The sequence below is a fragment of the Pseudophryne corroboree genome, chromosome 11 (genome assembly GCF_028390025.1).
Source record: "Pseudophryne corroboree isolate aPseCor3 chromosome 11, aPseCor3.hap2, whole genome shotgun sequence".
NCBI classification, from domain to species: domain Eukaryota; kingdom Metazoa; phylum Chordata; class Amphibia; order Anura; family Myobatrachidae; genus Pseudophryne; species Pseudophryne corroboree.
Window position 1 is genome coordinate 210,395,048 of NC_086454.1, and position 19,855 is coordinate 210,414,902.

Sequence of the window (19,855 nt, forward strand, 5' to 3'; positions counted from 1 at the left end):
GAAAATAAATACCCAAATAAAAACAGGAGACACACACCTTGATAGTAAAACTTTATTACACAACTGCCGACACACACATACTTACCTATGTTGACCCGCCGACTGTCACAGTCTCCTTCGATCCGGGGTACCTGTGAAAAAAATTAGACTCACCTGATCCAGTGTCCAGAGATAAATCCACGTACTTGGCAAAAAAAGAAAACGACAAATCCGACCATGCCGGACTGAAAGGGGTCCCATGTTGACACATAGGACCCCTTTCCCCGAATGCCGGGACCCCACGTGACTGCTGTCACAGAGGTCCCTTCAGTCAATCAAGAAGCGCCACTCCGTGGCACTCACCTGATTGGCTCTGTGCGCGGCAGAAGTGACAGAAGCGCATCGCACAGCTCCCTCCATTATATTCAATGGTGGGAACTTTCCGGGCAGCGGTGAGGTCACCCGCGGTCAGCGGCTGATCGCGGGTAACCCCACCGCTGACCGGAAAGTTCCCACCTTTGAAACTAATGGAGGGAGCTGTGCGATGCGCTTCTGTCACTTCAGAGGCGCATACAGCCAATCAGCAGAGTGCAAGGACGTTGCGCTCGCTGATTGGCTGAAGAGACACTTCTGTGACAGCAGTCATGGGGGTATCTTTGCATTCGAGGAAAGGGGTCCCATGTGTAAACATGGGACCCCTTTCAGTCTGTGTGGTCCGGGTAATTGCGTTTTTTTTTTTTTTTTACAAGTCCGTTGATTATACTCTGGAGGACCCTGGATCAGGTGAGTATAATTTTATTCACAGGTACCCCGGATTCTACAGTGACGAGGGAGACGTGGCAGTCGGCGGATCAACATAGGTAAGTATGTATGTGTCGGCAGGTGTGAAATAAAGTTTTACTGTCACGGTGTGTGTCTCCTGTTTTTATTTGGGTATTTTTTTTCCAGTAGAACTACAGGTACCAGCGGGCCCGTTTTTCTCCCGCATGCTGGTACTTGTGGTTCTCCAAGTACCAGCTTGCTGGGACTTGTAGTACTACTGGAAAAAACAATATTCTTTCAATTTTCTGAAGGCTATCAGCCCCCCATCCGCAGCCCTTGGATGGGGGGGACAGCCTCGGGCTTCACCCCTGGCCCTTGGGTGGCTGGGGGGACGACCCCTTGATTGAAGGGGTCCCCACTCCCCCAGGGTACACCGGCCAGGGGTGACTAGTTGGATATTTAATGCCACGGCCGCAGGGCACTGTATAAAAGTGACCACCGGCTGTGGCATTATCTGTCCAGCTAGTGGAGCCCGATGCTGGTGTAAAAAATACAGGGGACCCCTACTCTTTTTGTCCCCCGTATTTTTTGCACCAGCACCAGGCGCAGAGCCCAGTGCTGGTTTTAAAAATACGGGGGATCCCCTGTCCGTTTCCCCCCGGATTTTTAGAACCAGGACCGGCTCGAAGAGCCCGAGGCTGGTTATGCTTTGGAGGGGGGACCCCACGCCATTTTTTTTCAGGTTTTTCCCATTCCATTTAAAGAATAAATAAATAAAAAAATCTTTTTAAAAATATATAAATAATACTTGTGCCTCCAAAAAAGACAAACCAAGTACCTAATCCCTTCTAATATAAATATGGTTTGTACACAGACACCGGACAAAGGCCCTCATTCCGAGTTGATCGCTCGCAAGGCGAATTTAGCAGAGTTGCTCACGCTAAGCCTACGCCTACTGGGAGTGTATCTTAGCTTCTTAAAATTGCGACCGATGTATTCGCAATATTGTGATTACAAACTACTTAGCAGTTTCAGAGTAGCTTCAGACTTACTCGCCATCTGCGATCAGTTCAGTGCTTGTCGTTCCTGGTTTGACGTCATAAACACACCCAGCGCTCGCCCAGACACTCCCCCGTTTCTCCAGCCACTCCTGCGTTTTTTCCGGAAACGGTAGCGTTTTTATCCACACGCCCCTAAAACGCCGTGTTTCCGCCCAGTAACACCCATTTCCTGTCAATCACACTACGATCGCCGGAGCGAAGAAAAAGCCGTGAGTAAAAATACTATCTTCATTGTAAAATTACTTGGCGCAGTCGCAGTGCGAATATTGCGCATGCGTACTAAGCGGAATTTCACTGCGATGCGATGAAAATTACCGAGCGAACGACTCGGAATGAGGGCCAAAATCCGTTAATAGTACAACACATCAAAACACATCATATATTTACCTGGAGTACCAACTCATAACATGGTTAGCAGTGGCATAATGGTTACAGTGTCTGCTTGCAATGCGTGCATCCTGTGTTCGAATCCTGTTGAGACCAGAATTTTTTTTTTTTTCTGGTGAATTTATTTTTATATATATTTTTTTAAATAAATACACTTGTTTGGTCTGTTTTTTCTTTCCCGCTGGGCTCCATTATGTTTTGTACACAGACACCGGATAAAATCCGTTATGGGTATACCACATTGCAGGCGGTGGGGAAGCAAATTCAGTTTGCACGCATTGTGGGTTACAGCATGGCCGCAACTAGGAGGGGGCTAGGGGGGCATGTGACCTGGGCGCCGTACTGAACAGGGCGCCGAGCTGGCACTTAATCCCCCCTAACGCCCCCTCCCTATGCGGCAGCGTTTGCTTAGAGCCAGTGCCGCCTATGAAGAAGCCGTTGCCGAGCACACAGCATCCCTGAGATGAAACTGAAAATAAACTACATCTCCCAGCAGCCCTTGCTGCCGGGAGCTGTAGTTTACTTTCAGTTTCATATTTTCAGCGTGTGATCGGTAGAGCAGAGTGGGCACCGCACAGGGGACAAGTTACCTCCTCCCCTCCCTCCCCACCAGTGCATTTAATCATTGCAGTGCACTGCTGCACTGAAAAATAAGCATCCTGAGATCTGAAAAGGGGGCGGGGCTAAACAGGACTGTACACAGTGCCATGTCAGCCAGCCAGTAGCATGGGAGAGAAGAGGGGGAGAGAACAGCAAAACAGCCTAAATAGTGAGTATGACTTTGGGAAGGGGCACTGTATGTGTGTGTGACTACTATATATGTGTGTATGAATGTGTGCTTGCGTGTGACTGTATGTGAATAGGTGTGTGACTACATATCTGTATGTGTGCTCCTGTGTCACTGTATGTATACATGTCACTATATATGTTTGGGATGTAGTTATGTGATCGGCGGTCCCCTATCGGCACCTACATCCCGCCCCCTGAACATCCCGACAGTCGGCATGCCGACTAACAGGGACTATTCCCACTCATGGGTGTCCACGACACCAATAGAGTGGGAATAGAACCTGTGGCGAGGGAATAGAACCTTTGTTGCGCTCGCCCCCCCCTCCCGCCGCCGGCATTTTACAGCTGGGATCCCTGTATCAGGATGCTGACCTTCGGTGAAACAGCCGCAACCCATATGTATGTATGTATGTATGTAGGTGTGCTTGTATGCGTTTAGGTGTGTGATTTAATGTATCACGGTATGGGTTGATATTTAATTTTTTCATCTGTAGACCAAATAAATAATACAGTTAAATGCGGGGGAGCTTGGGGCGCCGAGTTAATGTCTCGCCCCGGATGACAAAACTCCTAGTTTCGGCCCTGGCTACAGATTCAATCCACGGTTTGTGGACTGCATCCGGCGTCTTACTGTACATCAGGCAAAAATGGCAGGGAGACGCTACGTTAGAGGGGAGCTTCTGATCCTGCTTAGGTGGCGGGACCGGCCATTTACTACTAACTCGGAGAAGCGGCGTGCTTACAATAAAGCCCGCCTTGAGATCCAAGCAAAATATGGCCAGTCCTGCAGCCTCAGGTCACTCCAGAGGAAGTGGAGTGATCTGGTCACCAGGGAGCCCAGGAAACTGGAATTACTGCAGCTGTCCCTGAGGAGTAAGTACAGTCCAGTACTGCACATTATTACTACTGTATTTAAGTAATGTACATTTCTCTAATGTCCTAGAGGATGCTGGGGTCCATTTAGTACCATGGGGTATAGACAGGTCTGTAGGAGCCATCGGCACTAAATGACTTTAAACGTGTGGGCTGGCCCCTCCCTCTATGCCCCTCCTCCAGACGTCAGTTTAGAAATTGTGCCCAGAGGAATCCGTTTGGATGGGCGACCATGTTAAGGTCGACAGTCATTAGGTCATTAGGTCGGCCACTATTGGTCGACAGTGACATGGTCGACATGGACTCATGGTTGACACATGAAAATGGTCGACATGACAGGTCAGCATATGAAAGGTTTCCAGTGATGAATACTCACCACTCTTCTGACTTCTGGCTCTGTTAGGGGGTGGCGGCAGTGCTGCAGGAGTGAGCACTGGCCAGGCTTGGGCTATGTTCAGTACCCTCAGGAGCTAATGGTGTCCTGTCAGCGGAAGCAGAGCCATGGAACTTAATGAGAAGTTGGTTCCTACTTCATACCTCCCAACTTTCTTATGTTCTAAGGAGGGACACATGCCTGGCGAACCCGCGTGCTCCCGAAAAGGGGATAGGGCCTATGAAAAGGGGCGTGGCTTCGCGGATGCCCCGCAATTGCTAGCCACGCTAAGCAGGGCAGTGAGATCTAGCATGCAGGCCAATCTAGCACCAGCGATAGCGATGCGCAGAGCTGCGCAGAGCTATCGCAGTGGGAGGTACACACGGAGCGATCATGCGTAAAATCTAAGCAATCTAGTCAAATCTAAGTGATCGCTCCGTGAGTACCCCCCTTAAGTCCCACAAAGCAGAGAGACTTGCCAGCAGCATCCTCTAGGATGTTAGAGAAATACAGGCGTTCCGAAACATACAGTATCTGAGTGAGCCTAATAATGAGTATACTGTGAGATACTGTATGACATACTGTACAGTATGCTGTATCCGAAGTGGTGCATTCATGAACAAACTCCATATGCAGTAACCATTTTGGTTGCTTTAAGAAATGTCCTTCACAATATGGCTATCCCTGCCCCCCAGTCAAAACCTGTTTCTGTAGACACTAGTGTTCAATTAGCAGCAGTTGAATGTGTATTCAGATTAAAGTGGATTAACTAGTGTCTGCAGAAATGGTGTTTGACTGGGGGGAGGGACAGCCATACAATACTGTATAGTATACTGTAAATGACATTTCTTAGCAAACAGAAAGCCCTCCTTGTGATACATTTCTCTGTGAGTGAAAAATTGCACCAGCAAATCAGCTCATACAGTAACTGTCAATTTTCAAAAACAGTCTGTACCATGACAGTTAGGAGCTGATTGGCAATGGCTGAAACATTACTTACCGAGTAACAATGCAGTGGTACTGATCATCAGGGCAGTGGGCGGCAGTGGAGCATAAACCGAGAGGAGCAGCTGCAGCAGCTTATCACTGCTGCTGGGCTGCCCCTGTCACCCCAGGATCAGAGTTGGCAGCAGGTGTTGTGGCAGCCTGGATGGTGTGCATGGCTTATTACACCTGCATTAAAATAAATGTTGCCAGCATGAGGGGTATCAAATGCAAAAAGGATATACAGCATATTCTCTTGCATACTGTATATCAGTGTGCCTAAGTTCACGGCTCCCTTATATTATAAATTATCATATGTCACTTCAAATGCTGCCATAATATCTAAAAGGGGGAGCTCTGCCTGCCGTAATATCTAAAAGGGGACTCCACCTGCCGTAATGTCTAAAAGGGGGCTCCGCCTGCCATACTGTGTAAAAAGGGGCTCCACCTACATACTGTACTGTAGGGGTGTCCCTTATTCATGTTATGACACACATTAGTGCCCCTCATACACAAAGCTCACAGCAGTAGCACCCCTAATACACATAATGCCCACATTGCATAGGAGTCACTTTATAAGCGGGACATAAGGGGCACTCCTGGGGACATAAAGGGCACTACTACTGGGGGCATTTCTTTTATGGGCTCTACTGTACATAAGGGGCACTAACAGTACAGTGGCCATAGCATAAGGGGCAATACTACTGTGGGCATTGTATAAGGGGCGGTACTCCTGTGGGCATTATGTGTATTAGGGGTGCTACTGCTGTGGGCCCGCCGGACTGCCACGTCTCCCTCGTCACTGTAGAATTCGGGTTACCTGTGAATAAAATTATACTCACCTGATCCAGGGTCCAGAGTATAATCCACGGACTTGTAAAAAAAAAAAAAACGCAATTACCCGGACCACACAGACTGAAAGGGGTCCCATGTTTACACATGGGACCTCTTTCCTCGAATGCAAAGAAACCCCCATGACTGCTGTCACAGAAGTGTCTCTTTAGCCAATCAGCGAGCGCAACGTCCTTGCACTCTGCTGATTGGCTGTATGTGCCTCTGAAGTGACAGAAGCGCATCGCACAGCTCCCTCCATTAGTTTCAATGGTGGGATTTTTCCGGTCAGCGGTGGGGTTACCCGCGGTCAGCCGCTGACCGCGGGTGACCTCACCGCTGCCCGGAAAGTTCCCACCATTGAATATAATGGAGGGAGCTGTGCGATGCGCTTCTGTCACTTCTGTCACGCACAGAGCCAATCAGGTGAGTGCCACGGAGTGGCGCTTCCTGATTGGCTGAAGGGACCTCTGTGACAGCAGTCACGTGGGGTCCCGGCATTTGGGGAAAGGGGTCCCAGGTGTCAACATGGGACCCCTTTCAGTCCGGCATGGTCGAGTTTGTCGTTTTCTTTTTTTGCCAAGTACGTGGATTTATCTCTGGACACTGGATCAGGTGAGTCTAATTTTTTTCACAGGTACCCCGGATCGACAGAAACTGTGGTAGTCGGCGGGTCAACATAGGTAAGTATGTGTGTGTCGGCAGTTGTGTAATAAAGTTTTACTATCAAGGTGTGTGTCTCCTGTTTTTATTTGGGTATTTTTTTTCCAGTAGTACTACAGGTACCAGCGGGCCTGTTTTTCTCCTGCATGCTGGTACTTGTGGTTCTCCAAGTACCAGCTTGCGGGGGAGGCTTGCTGGGACTTGTAGTACTACTGGGAAAAACAATATTCTTGTCATTTTCACAAGGCTATCAGCCTCCCATCCGCAGCCCTTGGATGGGGGGGACACCCTCGGGCTTCACCCCTGGCCCTTGGGTGGCTGGGGGGGAAACCCCTTGATTGAAGGTGTCCCCACTCCCCCAGGGTACCCCGGCCAGGGGTGTCTAGTTGGATATTTAATGCCACGGCCGCAGGGCACTGTATAAATGTGACCCCCGGCTGTGGCATTTTCTGTCCAGCTAGTGGAGCCCGATGCTGGTGTAAAAAATACAGGGGACCCCTACTCTTTTTGTCCCCTGTATTTTTTGCACCAGCACCAGGCGCAGAGCCCGGTGATGGTTTTAAAAATATGGGGGACCCCCTGTCCGTTTTTTCTCCGGATTTTTAGAACCAGGACCGGCTCGAATAGCCCGAGGCTGGTTATGCTTAGGAGGGGGGACCCCACGCATTTTTTTTTATCAATTAAAAATGGCATTAAATAAATTCACAAAAAAATAATAATTCTGGTCTCAACAGGATTCGAACACGGGATGCACGCATTGCAAGCGGACACTGTAACCATTATGCCACTGCTGACCACGATATGAGCAGGCTCTCCAGGTAAATATATGATGTGTTCTACTCTTAGTGAACGCGCGGCACCGTGCTTAACATGGAGCATTCGCCACCTAGCGGTGAAATTGTGTATTACATGGCGTGGGAAACAACGCACGCCATAACGTTATTACAACTCGCGATTCAGGACCCTAAATAGCGCGCTATGAGCAACGGTGTATGAGGATACATCTGTATAACACCACCCAGGCTGCCAAGGCCTGAGTTATCCGCTTTGCAGCAGGATGACTGCTGTGATATTTCATCTTCCTTGCAAAGGACTGTTGGACAGTCAATTGCTTACTGGAAGTAGTACAAGTGGTCTTCCGACTTCCCCTCTGGGATGACGATCGACTCCCAGCAGCAACAACAGCAGCGCCAGCAGCAGTAGGTGTTACATTCAAGGATTCATCGAAGGTATCCCAGGCAGAAGAGGACTCGTCAGACTTGACAGTGACATGGCCTGCAGGACTATTGTCGGTCCTGTCTAAGGAGGAAATTGACACTGAGGGAGTTGGTGGTGTGGTTTGGAGGAGCTTGGTTACAAGAGGAAGGGATTTAGTTGTCAGTGGACTGCTTCCGCTGTCACCCAAAGTTTTTGAACTTGTCACTGACTTATGATGAATGTGCTCCAGGTGACGTATAAGAGAGAGATGTTCCTAGGTGGTTAACGTCCTTACCCCTACTTATTACAGCTTGACAAAGGCAACACACGGCTTGACAAATGTTGTCCGCATTTCTGTTAAAATAATTCCACACCGAAGAGGTGATTTTTTTTTGTAATTTGACCAGGCATGTCAATGACCATATTCGTCCCACGGACAACAGGTGTCTCCCCGGGTGCCTGACTTGAACAAACCGCCTCACCATCAGAATCCTCCTTGTCAATTTCCTCCTCAGCGCCAGCAACACCCATATCCTCATCCTGGTGTACTTCAACAGTGACATCTTCAATTTGACTATCAGGAACTGGACTGTGGGTGCTCCTTCCAGCACTTGCAGGGGGCGTTCAAATGCAAATGTTGGAAGGCGCCACCTCTTCCCATCCAGTGTTGGGAAGGTCAGGCATCACAACCGACACAATTGGACTCTCCTTGGGGATTTGTGATTTAGAAGAACGCACAGTTCTTTTCTGTGCTTTTGCCAGCTTAAGTCTTTTCATTTTTCTAGCGAGAGGATGAGTGCTTCCATCCTCATGTGAATCTGAACCACTAGCCATGAACATAGGCCAGGGCCTCAGCCGTTTCTTGCCACTCCGTGACGTAAATGGCATATTGGCAAGTTTACGCTTCTCATCAGACGCTTTTAATTTTGATTTTTGGGTCATTTTACTGGACTTTTGTTTTTTGGATTTTACATGCTCTCTACTATGACATTGGGCATCGGCCTTGGCAGACGACGTTGATGGCATTTCATCGTCTCGGCCATGACTAGTTTCAGCAGCTTCAGCACGAGGTGGAAGTGGATCTTGATCTTTCCCTATTTTGCCCTCCACATTTTTGTTCTCCATTTTTTAATGTGTGGAATTATATGCCAGTAATATATCAATAGCAATGGCCTACTGTACCGTACTGCTATATATTATATACTGGTGGTCAGCAAAATTCTGCACTGTCCTCCTACTATATATACTGCGCACAACTAAAATGCACCACAGGTATGGATGGATAGTATACTTGACGACACAGAGGTAGGTAGAGCAGTGGCCTACTGTACCGTACTGCTATATATTATATACTGGTTGTCAGCAAAATTCTGCACTGTCCTCCACCTATATATACTGCGTACAACTAAAATGCACCACAGGTATAGATGGATAGTATACTTGACAACACAGAGGTAGGTAGAGCAGTGGACTACTGTACCGTACTGCTATATATTATATACTGGTGGTCAGCAAAATTCTGCAATGTCCTCCTACTATATATACTGCGCACAACTAAAATGCACCACAGGTATGGATTGATAGTATACTTGACGACACAGAGGTAGGTAGAGCAGTGGACTACTGTACCGTACTGCTATATATTATATACTGGTGGTCAGCAAAATTCTGCACTGTCCTCCTACTATATATACTGTGCACAACTAAAATGCACCACCGGTATGGATGGATAGTATACTTGACGACACAGAGGTAGGTAGAGCAGTGGACTACTGTACCGTACTGCTATATAATACTGGTGGTCACTGGTCAGCAAAATTTTGCACTGTCCTCCTACTGTATACTACAATGCAGCACAGATATGGAGCGTTTTTCAGGCAGAGAACACAGATATTTGCAGCACACTGAACACAGAAACTGAGAGAACGCTGCACGTCCTCTCCCTATCATCTCCAATGCACGAGTGAAAATGACGGCAACTCGCGGCTCCTTATATAGAATACGAATCTCGCGAAAATCCGGCAGCGGGATGATGACGTTCGGGAGCGCTCGGGTTAACCGAGCAAGGCGGGAGGATACGAGTCTGCCTCAGAACCATGTAAAATGGGTGAAGTTCGGAGGGTTCGGATTCCGAGGAACCGAATCCGCTCATCACTAACCAAAACCAATACACAAACCACAAAAAGTGCCCACCGCTCATCTCTACCTATTTGTAAGGGCAGCACATATTTTTTATTGAAATAAAAACAAAAATTACTTCTTTAAACATCTCTTAATTTAATTATACATTAAATGTATATTGTACTAACAAACATTGCATAAATTAGAAATAAAATTAGTCTAAGAATATTTTCAGAACTGAAAATATTAAATTGAACAAATGTGTATTATTTACCCAAATGTAATATAGGCAAGAGCTGCATTTGTCTTGTTTGACATACTGCCTGAGATGGCAGTGCCTGCATAATATTATTATTATTATTATTATTATTTACTGATAAAGCACCAACATGTACTGTAAATTGCGGATATCATAAAATGAACAAAATGAGGTAATGCTACGTACAGCACTTAACCCTAGGGGGTCAATCCCATTATCCGCAAGGGGGGTGAGTTGCCATTGTGATAGCGTAGAAATGACAGCAATTACAACACAATTTGCCCCCTTCATGGTCCAATCTCACCCCAGAGTGTAGATTTTTGTACAAAACCCTATGGCTGATACATCTATGTATCTCTATCTTCTTCATACAATAATTATACATGTGTTATACATGTTTATAGTAGAAAGAGAGAGAGAGAGGAAACTGTTATATTACATTCAAACTTGCACCTCCACATACAGGTATGGGGTTAAATCCTTTTCAGGCTAGGTCTAGTTGGTGGAATCAACTCCATGTAAAATACATTTGAACCCATTCTCCAGATTTTCGATCATTTTAAGCTTAATTCATTTTTGTCTACAAGTGAAGCATACAGTTATACATTTACATTTATACATTTACTAAATAGGATGTTTTAATCTTAAATAATTATAACATAGCAATATTTGTTTACAAACTGCTAGTATTTCGATTTGCTAATACTGTACAGTGACACTGGGATTCCCCTTACAGTAAATTATACAGTGGTCCTTGCTGGAAATAAGCAGCACTGTTTCTAGGTTTTGTGCAGCATGTACAGAAATTGTACAGAATAACATTTTCTATCTCTTACTGACCTATTAAATAACCCCTTATTGGCATTACTGACAGTGAACTAGTTAACTGGAATAGGTACAATAAACATCCCCCATTCAGTCTCCAACCCTAATAATTGTGTTTCTCTCCAAGGACCATACAAGCTGGATGCGGATGCTGCTGTAGCAGAGGATAAGGACAGTGTTGAAAGCCAGATTCTTCTGCCATTGAGCTGCTCTATACTGAAGCCACTCCCCTTTTCCATAAAGGATGCTGAGAATACAGTCTGCCTGCTTTCTTTTACCCAGACTGCATGCACAGAGCACCTTATGGACCTACCAACGGATGGTGAGAAACTGCAGCACTGCACCCATCAGAGACCCAGACCCAACAGGACCAACAGACAGCCGCCCAGGAAACCCCATGTAAGCTTGTCTGTTTTTATTATAATTGATAGTGGGGGATACGTCGCCACATGCTATATGCAAAGTATGCAGTGATCACCCTACATAGACATCAGATGCATAGGGATGCAGGGCTTCCTGCTGATATTCACTGTTTACAGAATATATATATATATATATATATATATATATACTGTATATATATATATATATATATATATATATATACTGTATATATATATATATATATATATATATAAATCTTGGACTCTGAGTATGGTTATTAATGCATGTTATGTATGAAGTTTAACATGATTAACATGGTCATTTTATTACCAATAAGGCCTAGCTGGCCTGGTTTGTTTTCCTGATAGTTCTGCTGTATGCTGGAGCAAGGCTGCATAAACGCTGGTGTTTGCATTGTATTGTATTGCATATTAAAACGCCTGTTTTAAAACTTAGCATTTATGTCTGTGTTTAATATGCTTTTAATATGTTTATAAATGCAATCAGTCTAAATTGCTGCAGACATTTTTCAGTTACAATACAGGACACTATCTTGTTCAAGCCAGAGGCATGTAGAAATGTTTTTGTAAATATTTCTTTATTGCCTCTCACTGCAGTTACAACTCCTTTTGAGATAAATATAAGTTTTTAGTAGACATGTGCGGCGAGCACTTTTTGTGTTTTGGTTTTGGATCTGGATCCCCGCTCGTGTTTTGGATCTGGATTGGTTTTGCCAAAACCACCCTTTCGTGTTTTGGATCTGGATGATTTAAAAAGAAAAACCATAAAAACAGCTAAAATCACAGAATTTGGGGGGTAATGTTGTTCCTACGGTATTATTAACCTCAATAACATTAATTTCCACTTATTTCTAGTCTATTCTGAACACTTCACACCTCACAATATTGTTTTGAGGTCAAAAGGTTGCACCGAGGTTGCTGTATGACTAAGCTAAGCGACACAAGTGTGCGGCACAAACACCTTGCCCATCTAGGATAGTGGCACTGCAGTTGCAGACAGGATGGCATATTTAAAAAAGAGGCCCCAAACAGCACATCATGCAAACAAGAAAAAGAGGTGCAAAGCTAAGCGACACAAGTGTGCGGCACAAACAACATGGGACGTGCTGGAATTTGCCCAGATGCAATACACGCACAATACTGGTGGCACAGGAGAGCATACCCCTAATCCCCCGCCCCCCCCCCCCCCCCACACACACACACGGCAAAGCCTGTAAAATTTATTTGGATAGTAATAACCCTTTTATTTGGAGCTATTATAATAATATGCGGCACAGGCGAGCGTACCCCTACACCACACAGGGCAAACCCTGTAAAAATTATTTGGATAATAATATAAGTAATGTGTATATAACCCTTTAATTTGGAGTAAATAATATACAGCACAGGACACCAACACTGGACTTATGGCAGCACAAGACCCCACCGCTGGACTGATGCAACACAAGACAGCACCACTGTACTGGACTTATACGGCAGTACCCCTGGAGTTGTACGGCAGTGTCAGACAGGATGGCATTGTAAAAAACTAGTCCCTAAACAGCACGTGATGCAAAGATGAAAAAGAGGTGCAAGATGGAATTGCCCTTGGGCCCTCCCACCCACCCTTATGTTGTATAAACAAGACAAGCACACTTTAACAAACCAAAAATTTCAGTGACAGGGTCTGCCACACGACTGTGACTGAAATGACTGGTTTGTTTGGGCCCCCACCAAAAAAAGAAGCAATCAATCGCTCCTTGCACAAACTGGCTCTACAGAGGCAAGATGTCGACCTCATCCTCCGATTCTCCATCTCTTTCAATGTGAACATCCTCCTCACAGAGTATTAATTCGCCCCCACTGGAATCCACCATCACAGGTCCCTGTGTAATTTCTGGAGGTAATAGCTGGTAAAGGTCTTCCCGGAGGAATTTATAATTCATTTTGATGAACATCATCTTCTCCACATTTTGTGGAAGTAACCTCCTACGCCGTTCGCTGACAAGGTTACTGGCTGCACTAAACACTCTTTTGGAGTACACACTGGAGGGGGGGCAACTTAGGTAAAATAAAGCCAGTTTGTGCAAGGGCATCCAAATTGCCTCTTTTTCCTGCCAGTAAACATACAGACTGTCAGACATGCTTACTTGGATGCTGTCACTCATATAATCCTCCACCATTCTTTCAATGGTGACAGAATCATATGCAGTGACAGTAGATGACATGTCAGTAATCGTTGGCAGGTCCTTCAGTCCGGACCAGATGTCAGAACTCGCTCCAGACTGCCCTGCATCACCGCCAGCGGGTGGGCTAGGAAATCTTATCCTTTTCCTCGCAGCCTCAGTGGCGAAAGAAATGAAAGGAGGAGCTGTTGACGGGTCACGTTCCGCTTGAGTTGACTATTTACTCACCAGCAGGTCTTTGCACCTCTGCACACTTGTGTCTGCTGGAAAGAGAGATACAATGTAGGCTTTAAACTTAGGATCGAGCACAGTGGCCAAAATGTAGTGCTCTGATTTCAACAGATTGACCCCCCTTGAATCCTGGCAAAGTGAATGAAGGGCTCCATCCACAAGTCCCACATACTTTGTGGAATCGCTCTGTCTTAGCTCCTCCTTCAGTTTCTCCAGCTGCTTCTGCAAAAGCCTGATGAGGGGAATGACCTGACTCAAGCTAGCAGTGTCTGAACTGACTTCACGTGTGGCAAGTTCGAAGGGTTGGAGAACCTTGCACAAGACAGAAATAATTTTCCATTGCGCTTGAGTCAGGTGCATTACCCCTCCTTTGCCTATATTGTAGGTGGATGTATAGGCTTGAATGGCCCTTTGCTGCTCCTCCATCCTCTGTAGCATATAGAGTGTTGAATTTTGCCTCGTTACCACCTCTTCCTTCAGGTAATGGCAGGGCAGGTGATGGCAGAGTAGGTTCAGGCATGTTTGATGGTGCTCCAGTCTTCGGCACGCGGTGGCTGAATGCTGAAAGTGGCCTGCAATTTTTTGGTCCACCGACAACATCTCCTGCACTCCCCTGTCATTTTTCAAAAAATTCTGCACCACCAAATTAATTGTATGTGCAAAACATTGGACGTGCTGGAATTTGCCCAGATGTAATGCACGCACAATATTGGTGACGTTGTCCGATATCACAAATCACAAATCCCCAGGAGAGTCTAAATGGTGTAAGCCATTCTGCAATGATGTTCCTCGGTTTCTGTAAGAGGATGTCAGCTGTGTGCCTCTTACGGAAAGCGGTGATACATAGCGTAGCCTGCCTAGAAACGATTTGAGATGCTGCTACTGGTGCCACTGCTGATGTTGTTGCTGCGGGAGGCCATACATCTACCCAGTGGGCTGTCACAGTCATATAGTCCTTAGTCTGCCCTGTTCCACTTGTCCACATGTCTGTGGTTAAGTGGACAGTGGGTACAACTGCATTTTGTAGGATACTAAGGATACTTTTTCTGACGTCTCTGTATATTCTCAGTTTTGCCTGCCTAGAGAAGTGGAACCTACATGGGGTTTGATACCAGGGACACAGTACCTCAAACAATTCTCTAAGTCCCATTGAACAAATTGCGGATACCGGACGCACGTCTAACACCAACATAGCTGTCAAGGCCTCAGTTATCCGCTTTGCAAAAGGATGACTGCTGTAATATTTCATCTTCCTCAGAAAGGACTATTGGACAGTCAATTGCTTTGTTGAAGTAGTACAAGTGTTCTTCAGACTTCCCCTCTGGGATTACGATTGACTCGCAGCAGCAACAACAGCAGTGGCAGCAACAGCAGGTGTACCACTCAAAGATCCTCTGGAGGAATCCTGGTTAGGAGGGGAATCCTCAGTCTTGACATTTACATTGCCTGCAGGACTACTGACATTCCTGACTGAGGAGGAGGTTGATATTGAGTGAGTTGGTGCTGTGGCATGCAGGAGCTTGGGTACAGGAGGAAGAAGGAATTTAGGTGTCAATTGACTACATACGCTGTTACCCATAGTTTCACAACTTGACACTGACTTATGATGAATGCGCTGCAGGTGACGTTTAAGGGAGGATGTTCCTAGGTGGTTAACATCCTTATCCTTACTTATTTCAGATTGACAGAGGCAACACACGGCTTGACACCTGTTGTCCGGATTTGTGGAGAAATAATTCCAGACAGAAGAGGTGGCTTTTTTGGTAGTTTGCCCTGGCATCACAATGGGCTTCTTCATCCCATGGACAACACGTGTCTCCCCCGGTGCATGATTTAAACAAACCACATCACCATCAGAATCCTCATCGTCAACTTCATCCTCAGCGCCAGCAACACCCATATCCTCATCCTGATGTACTTCAACAGTGACATCTTCAATTTGAATATCAGGAACTGGACTGTGGGTGCACCTTCCAGCACTTGCAGGGGTTGTGCAAATGGTGGAAGGAGCCACCTTTTTCCATCCAGTGTTGGGAAGGTCAGGCATCGCAACCGCCACCACACTTGGATTCTCCTTGGGGATTTGTGATACCTTCTCAGAAACGCACAGTTCTTTTCTGTGCTCTTTCCAGCTTAACTCTTTAAATTTTTATAGCGGGAGGATGAGGGCTTCCATCGTCATGTGAAACTGAACCACTAGTCATGAACATAGGCCAGGGCTCAGCCGCTCCTTGCCACTCCGTGTCTTAAATGGCATATTGGCAAGTTTACATTTCTCCTCAGACCATTTAAGTTTATTTTTTTGGGTCTTTTTACTGAACTTTGGCTTTTTGGATTTTACATACCCTCTACTATCACAATGGGCATCGGCCTTGGCAGACGACACTGATGGCATTTCATCGTCTATGTCATGGCTTGTGGCAGCAGCTTCAGCACTAGGAGGAAGTGGTTCTTGATCTTTCCATATTTTATCCTCCAAATGTTTGTTCTCCATTATTTTTCTGGAGATATATAACACAATTTGTGGCACAAGAGAGCGTACCCCTACACCTCACAGGGCAAACTCTGTAAAAATTATTTGGATTAAATATTAATAAACCCCTTTATTTGGAGTAAATAATATACAGCACAGGACAGCACCACTGAATTTATATGGCAGCACCACTGGACTGGATTTATACAGAATTATATGGATTTATATGGAATTATATGGCAGGATAACTGGAATTATGTGGCATTATCATGAAAATTATATGGCAATATCACATGAATTATACGCCAGTATCACGGGAATTATATGCCAGTATTCCGAGAATTATATGGCAGTATCACAGGAATTATACACCAGTATTCCAAGAATTATACGGCAATATCACATGAATTATATAGCAATATCATAGGAATTATACGCCAGTATTCCGAGAATTATACGGCAATATCACAGGAATTATACGGCAATATCATAGGAATTATACACCAGTATTCCGAGAATTATACAGCAATGTCACAGGAATTATACGCTAGTATTCCGAGAATTATACAGCAATGTCACAGGAATTATACGCTAGTATTCCAAGAATTATACGGCAATATCACATGAGTTATACAGCAATATCATAGGAAATATACGCCAGTATTCCGAGAATTATACGGCAATATCACAGGAATTATACTGCAATATCATAGGAATTATACACCAGTATTCCGAGAATTCTACAGCAATGTAACAGGAATTATACGCCAGTATTCCGAGAATTATACGGCAATATCACATGAGTTATACAGCAATATCATAGGAATTATACGCCAGTATTTCGAGAATTATACGGCAATATCACAGGAATTATACACCAGTATCACGGGAATTATATGGCAGTATCACAGGGATTATACGGCAGTATTCCGAGAATTATATGGCAATATCACAGGAATTATACGGCAGTATTCCGAGAATTATACGGCAATATCATGGGAATTTTACAGCAATATCATAGGAATTATACGCCAGTATCACGGGAATTAAATGGCAATATCACTGGAATTATATGGCAATATCACAGGAAATATACGCCAGTATCACGGGAATTATGCAGCAACATCACGGGAATTATACGGCAGTATTACGGAAATTATACGGCAGTAACACTGGATATATGGCAGCAGAGGACACTACCACTGTGACTGGACACTGGACTGATGCTGCACAAGACACTTCCCCTGGTCTAATGCAGGACAACACAGCACCACTGAAAGGGACTTATACAGCAGCCAGCAGCAATGGGAACATATAGCAGCAGAGGACACCAACACTGTGACTGGCTGGACTGATGCAGCATAAGTCACTGACTACACTGGACTGGACAGCACAAGACAGCACTAGACTCGCCACCCCACTTTCCCGTCCCCACACAGACACTAAGGACGGAGACACATCCTCTCACTATACTCTCTGAGACTGGAGTGAAAATGGCCGCGACGCACGGCTCCTTGTATGGAATCCAAATCCAGCGAGAATCCGACAGTGGTATCGTGACGTTTTGCCTCATTTGGGTTTCTGAGTCAGACGGGAAAACCCGAGCCTGACTTGGATCCGAGCTCGGGACGTGGAGTCCGGTAGGGTTAACCTGACCCGCTCATCCCTAATATATATATATATATATATAATACACTGCTCAAAAAATTAAAGGGAACACTTAAACAACACAATGTAACTCCAATCACACTACTGTGAAATCAAACTGTCCACTTAGGAAGCAACACTGATTGACAATCAATTTCACATGCTGTTGTGCAAATGGAATAGACAACAGGTGGAAATTATAGGCAATTAGCAAGACACCCCCAATAAAGGAGTTGTTCTGCAGGTGGTGACCACAGACCACTTCTCAGCTCCTATGCTTTCTGGCTGATGTTTTGGTCACTTTTGAAAGCTGACGGTGCTTTCACTCTAGTGGTAGCATGAGACAGAGTCTACAACCCACACAAGTGGCTCAGGTAGTGCAGCTTATTCAGGATGGCACATCAATGCGAGCTGTGCCAAGAAGGTTTGCTGTGTCTGTCAGCGTAGTGTCCATAGCATGGAGGCGCTACCAGGAGACAGGCCAGTACATCAGGAGACATGGAGGAGGCCGTAGGAGAGCATTAACCCAGCAGCAGGACCGCTACCTCCGCCTTTGTGCAAGTAGGAACAGGAGGAGCACTGCCAGAGCCCTGCAAAATGACCTCCAGCAAGCCACAAATATGCATGTGTCTACTCAAACGATCAGAAACAGACTTCATGAGGGTGGTATGAGGGCCCGACGTCCACAGGTGGGGGTTGTGCTTACAGCCATTTGGCATTTGCCAGAGAACACCAAGATTGGCAAATTCGCCATTGGCGTCCTGTGCTCTTCACAGATGAAAGCAGGTTCTCACTGAGCACAGTGACAGACGTGACAGAGTCTGGAGACGCCAAGGAGAACGTTCTGCTGCCTGCAACATCCTCCAGCATGACCGGTTTGGCAGTGGGTCAGTAATGGTGTGGGTTGGCATTTCTTTGGGGGGCCGCACAGCCCCCCATGTGCTCGCCAGAGGTAGCCTGACTGCCATTAGGTACCGAGATGAGATCCTCAGACCCCTTGTGAGACCATATGCTGATGCGGTTGGCCCTGGGTTCCTCCTAATGCAAAACAATGCTAGAACTCATGTGGTTGGAGTGTGTCAGCAGTTCCTGCAAGACTAAGGCATTGATGCTATGGGCTGGCCTGCCCATTCCCCAGACCTGAATCCAATTGAGCACATCTGGCACATCATGTCTCGCTCCATCTACCAATGCCACGTTGCACCACAGACTGTCCAGGAGTTGGTGGATGCTTTAGTCCAGGTCTGGGAGGAGATCCCTCAGGAGACCATCCGCCCAGAGGCAGAACTACTGCCAGTGCAACCAATGCGTTGCACTGGGTCTTGCCACTGTCCAGGAGCCCAAAGCATGTAATGAGTCAAACTGACTCATTACATGCCGCTGTGTGCTGTGGGCAACCGCTGCCCGCAGCACACATCCGCCCGGAGAGGAGAGGAGCACAGCGGACACGGGGGGAAGGAGGAGGAGGGAGGTGGAGGAGGGAGCCGCAGCAGCGCTGTTTTATTGGTTGAGGCGCTGCTGCTGCTGTCCCTCTGCTTCACTATAGGCTGTCTTCCGCCGCTGTGAAGCGCATCCCAGCATTCACAGCGGCGGAGAACAGCCTATGGTGAAGGACTGGGACAGCAGCAGCGCCTCCACCAATAACACAGCGCTGATGCGGCTCCCTCCTCCTCCTTCTCTCCTGCCCGGAAATCGTGATCTCTGCCAGAAGCTGCACCGAGGAGCCTGAGCCAGCGAAGTGAGTAAGTATAATTCTTTCTTTCTTTCTTTCTTTCTTTCTTTCTTACTTTCTCTTTCTGGACTGTCTGCCGTAATGTGTAAAATGGGGGAT

General features: G+C 46.1%; 1 protein-coding gene across 3 annotated transcripts in view; it reads left to right on the forward strand.

Annotated features, from left to right (window-relative positions):
- Nucleotides 1-2,852: 2,852 nt before the first annotated feature.
- The window catches only part of LOC134969342 (capping protein, Arp2/3 and myosin-I linker protein 2-like), a 549,992-nt gene continuing 532,989 nt past the window's right edge, over nt 2,853-19,855 (forward strand). Inside the window, exons 1-3 of one of the 3 annotated variants that reach the window (XM_063945253.1) lie at nt 2,853-2,958; nt 7,437-7,520; nt 11,232-11,503. In XM_063945253.1, coding sequence (XP_063801323.1) covers nt 11,408-11,503 — 96 coding nt within the window. In that variant the 5' untranslated portion in view covers nt 2,853-2,958; nt 7,437-7,520; nt 11,232-11,407. Of the gene's footprint in view, nt 2,959-7,436; nt 7,521-11,231; nt 11,504-19,855 lie in introns of those variants that run through there. The other 2 variants (XM_063945254.1, XR_010189452.1) reach the window with 2 other exon arrangements.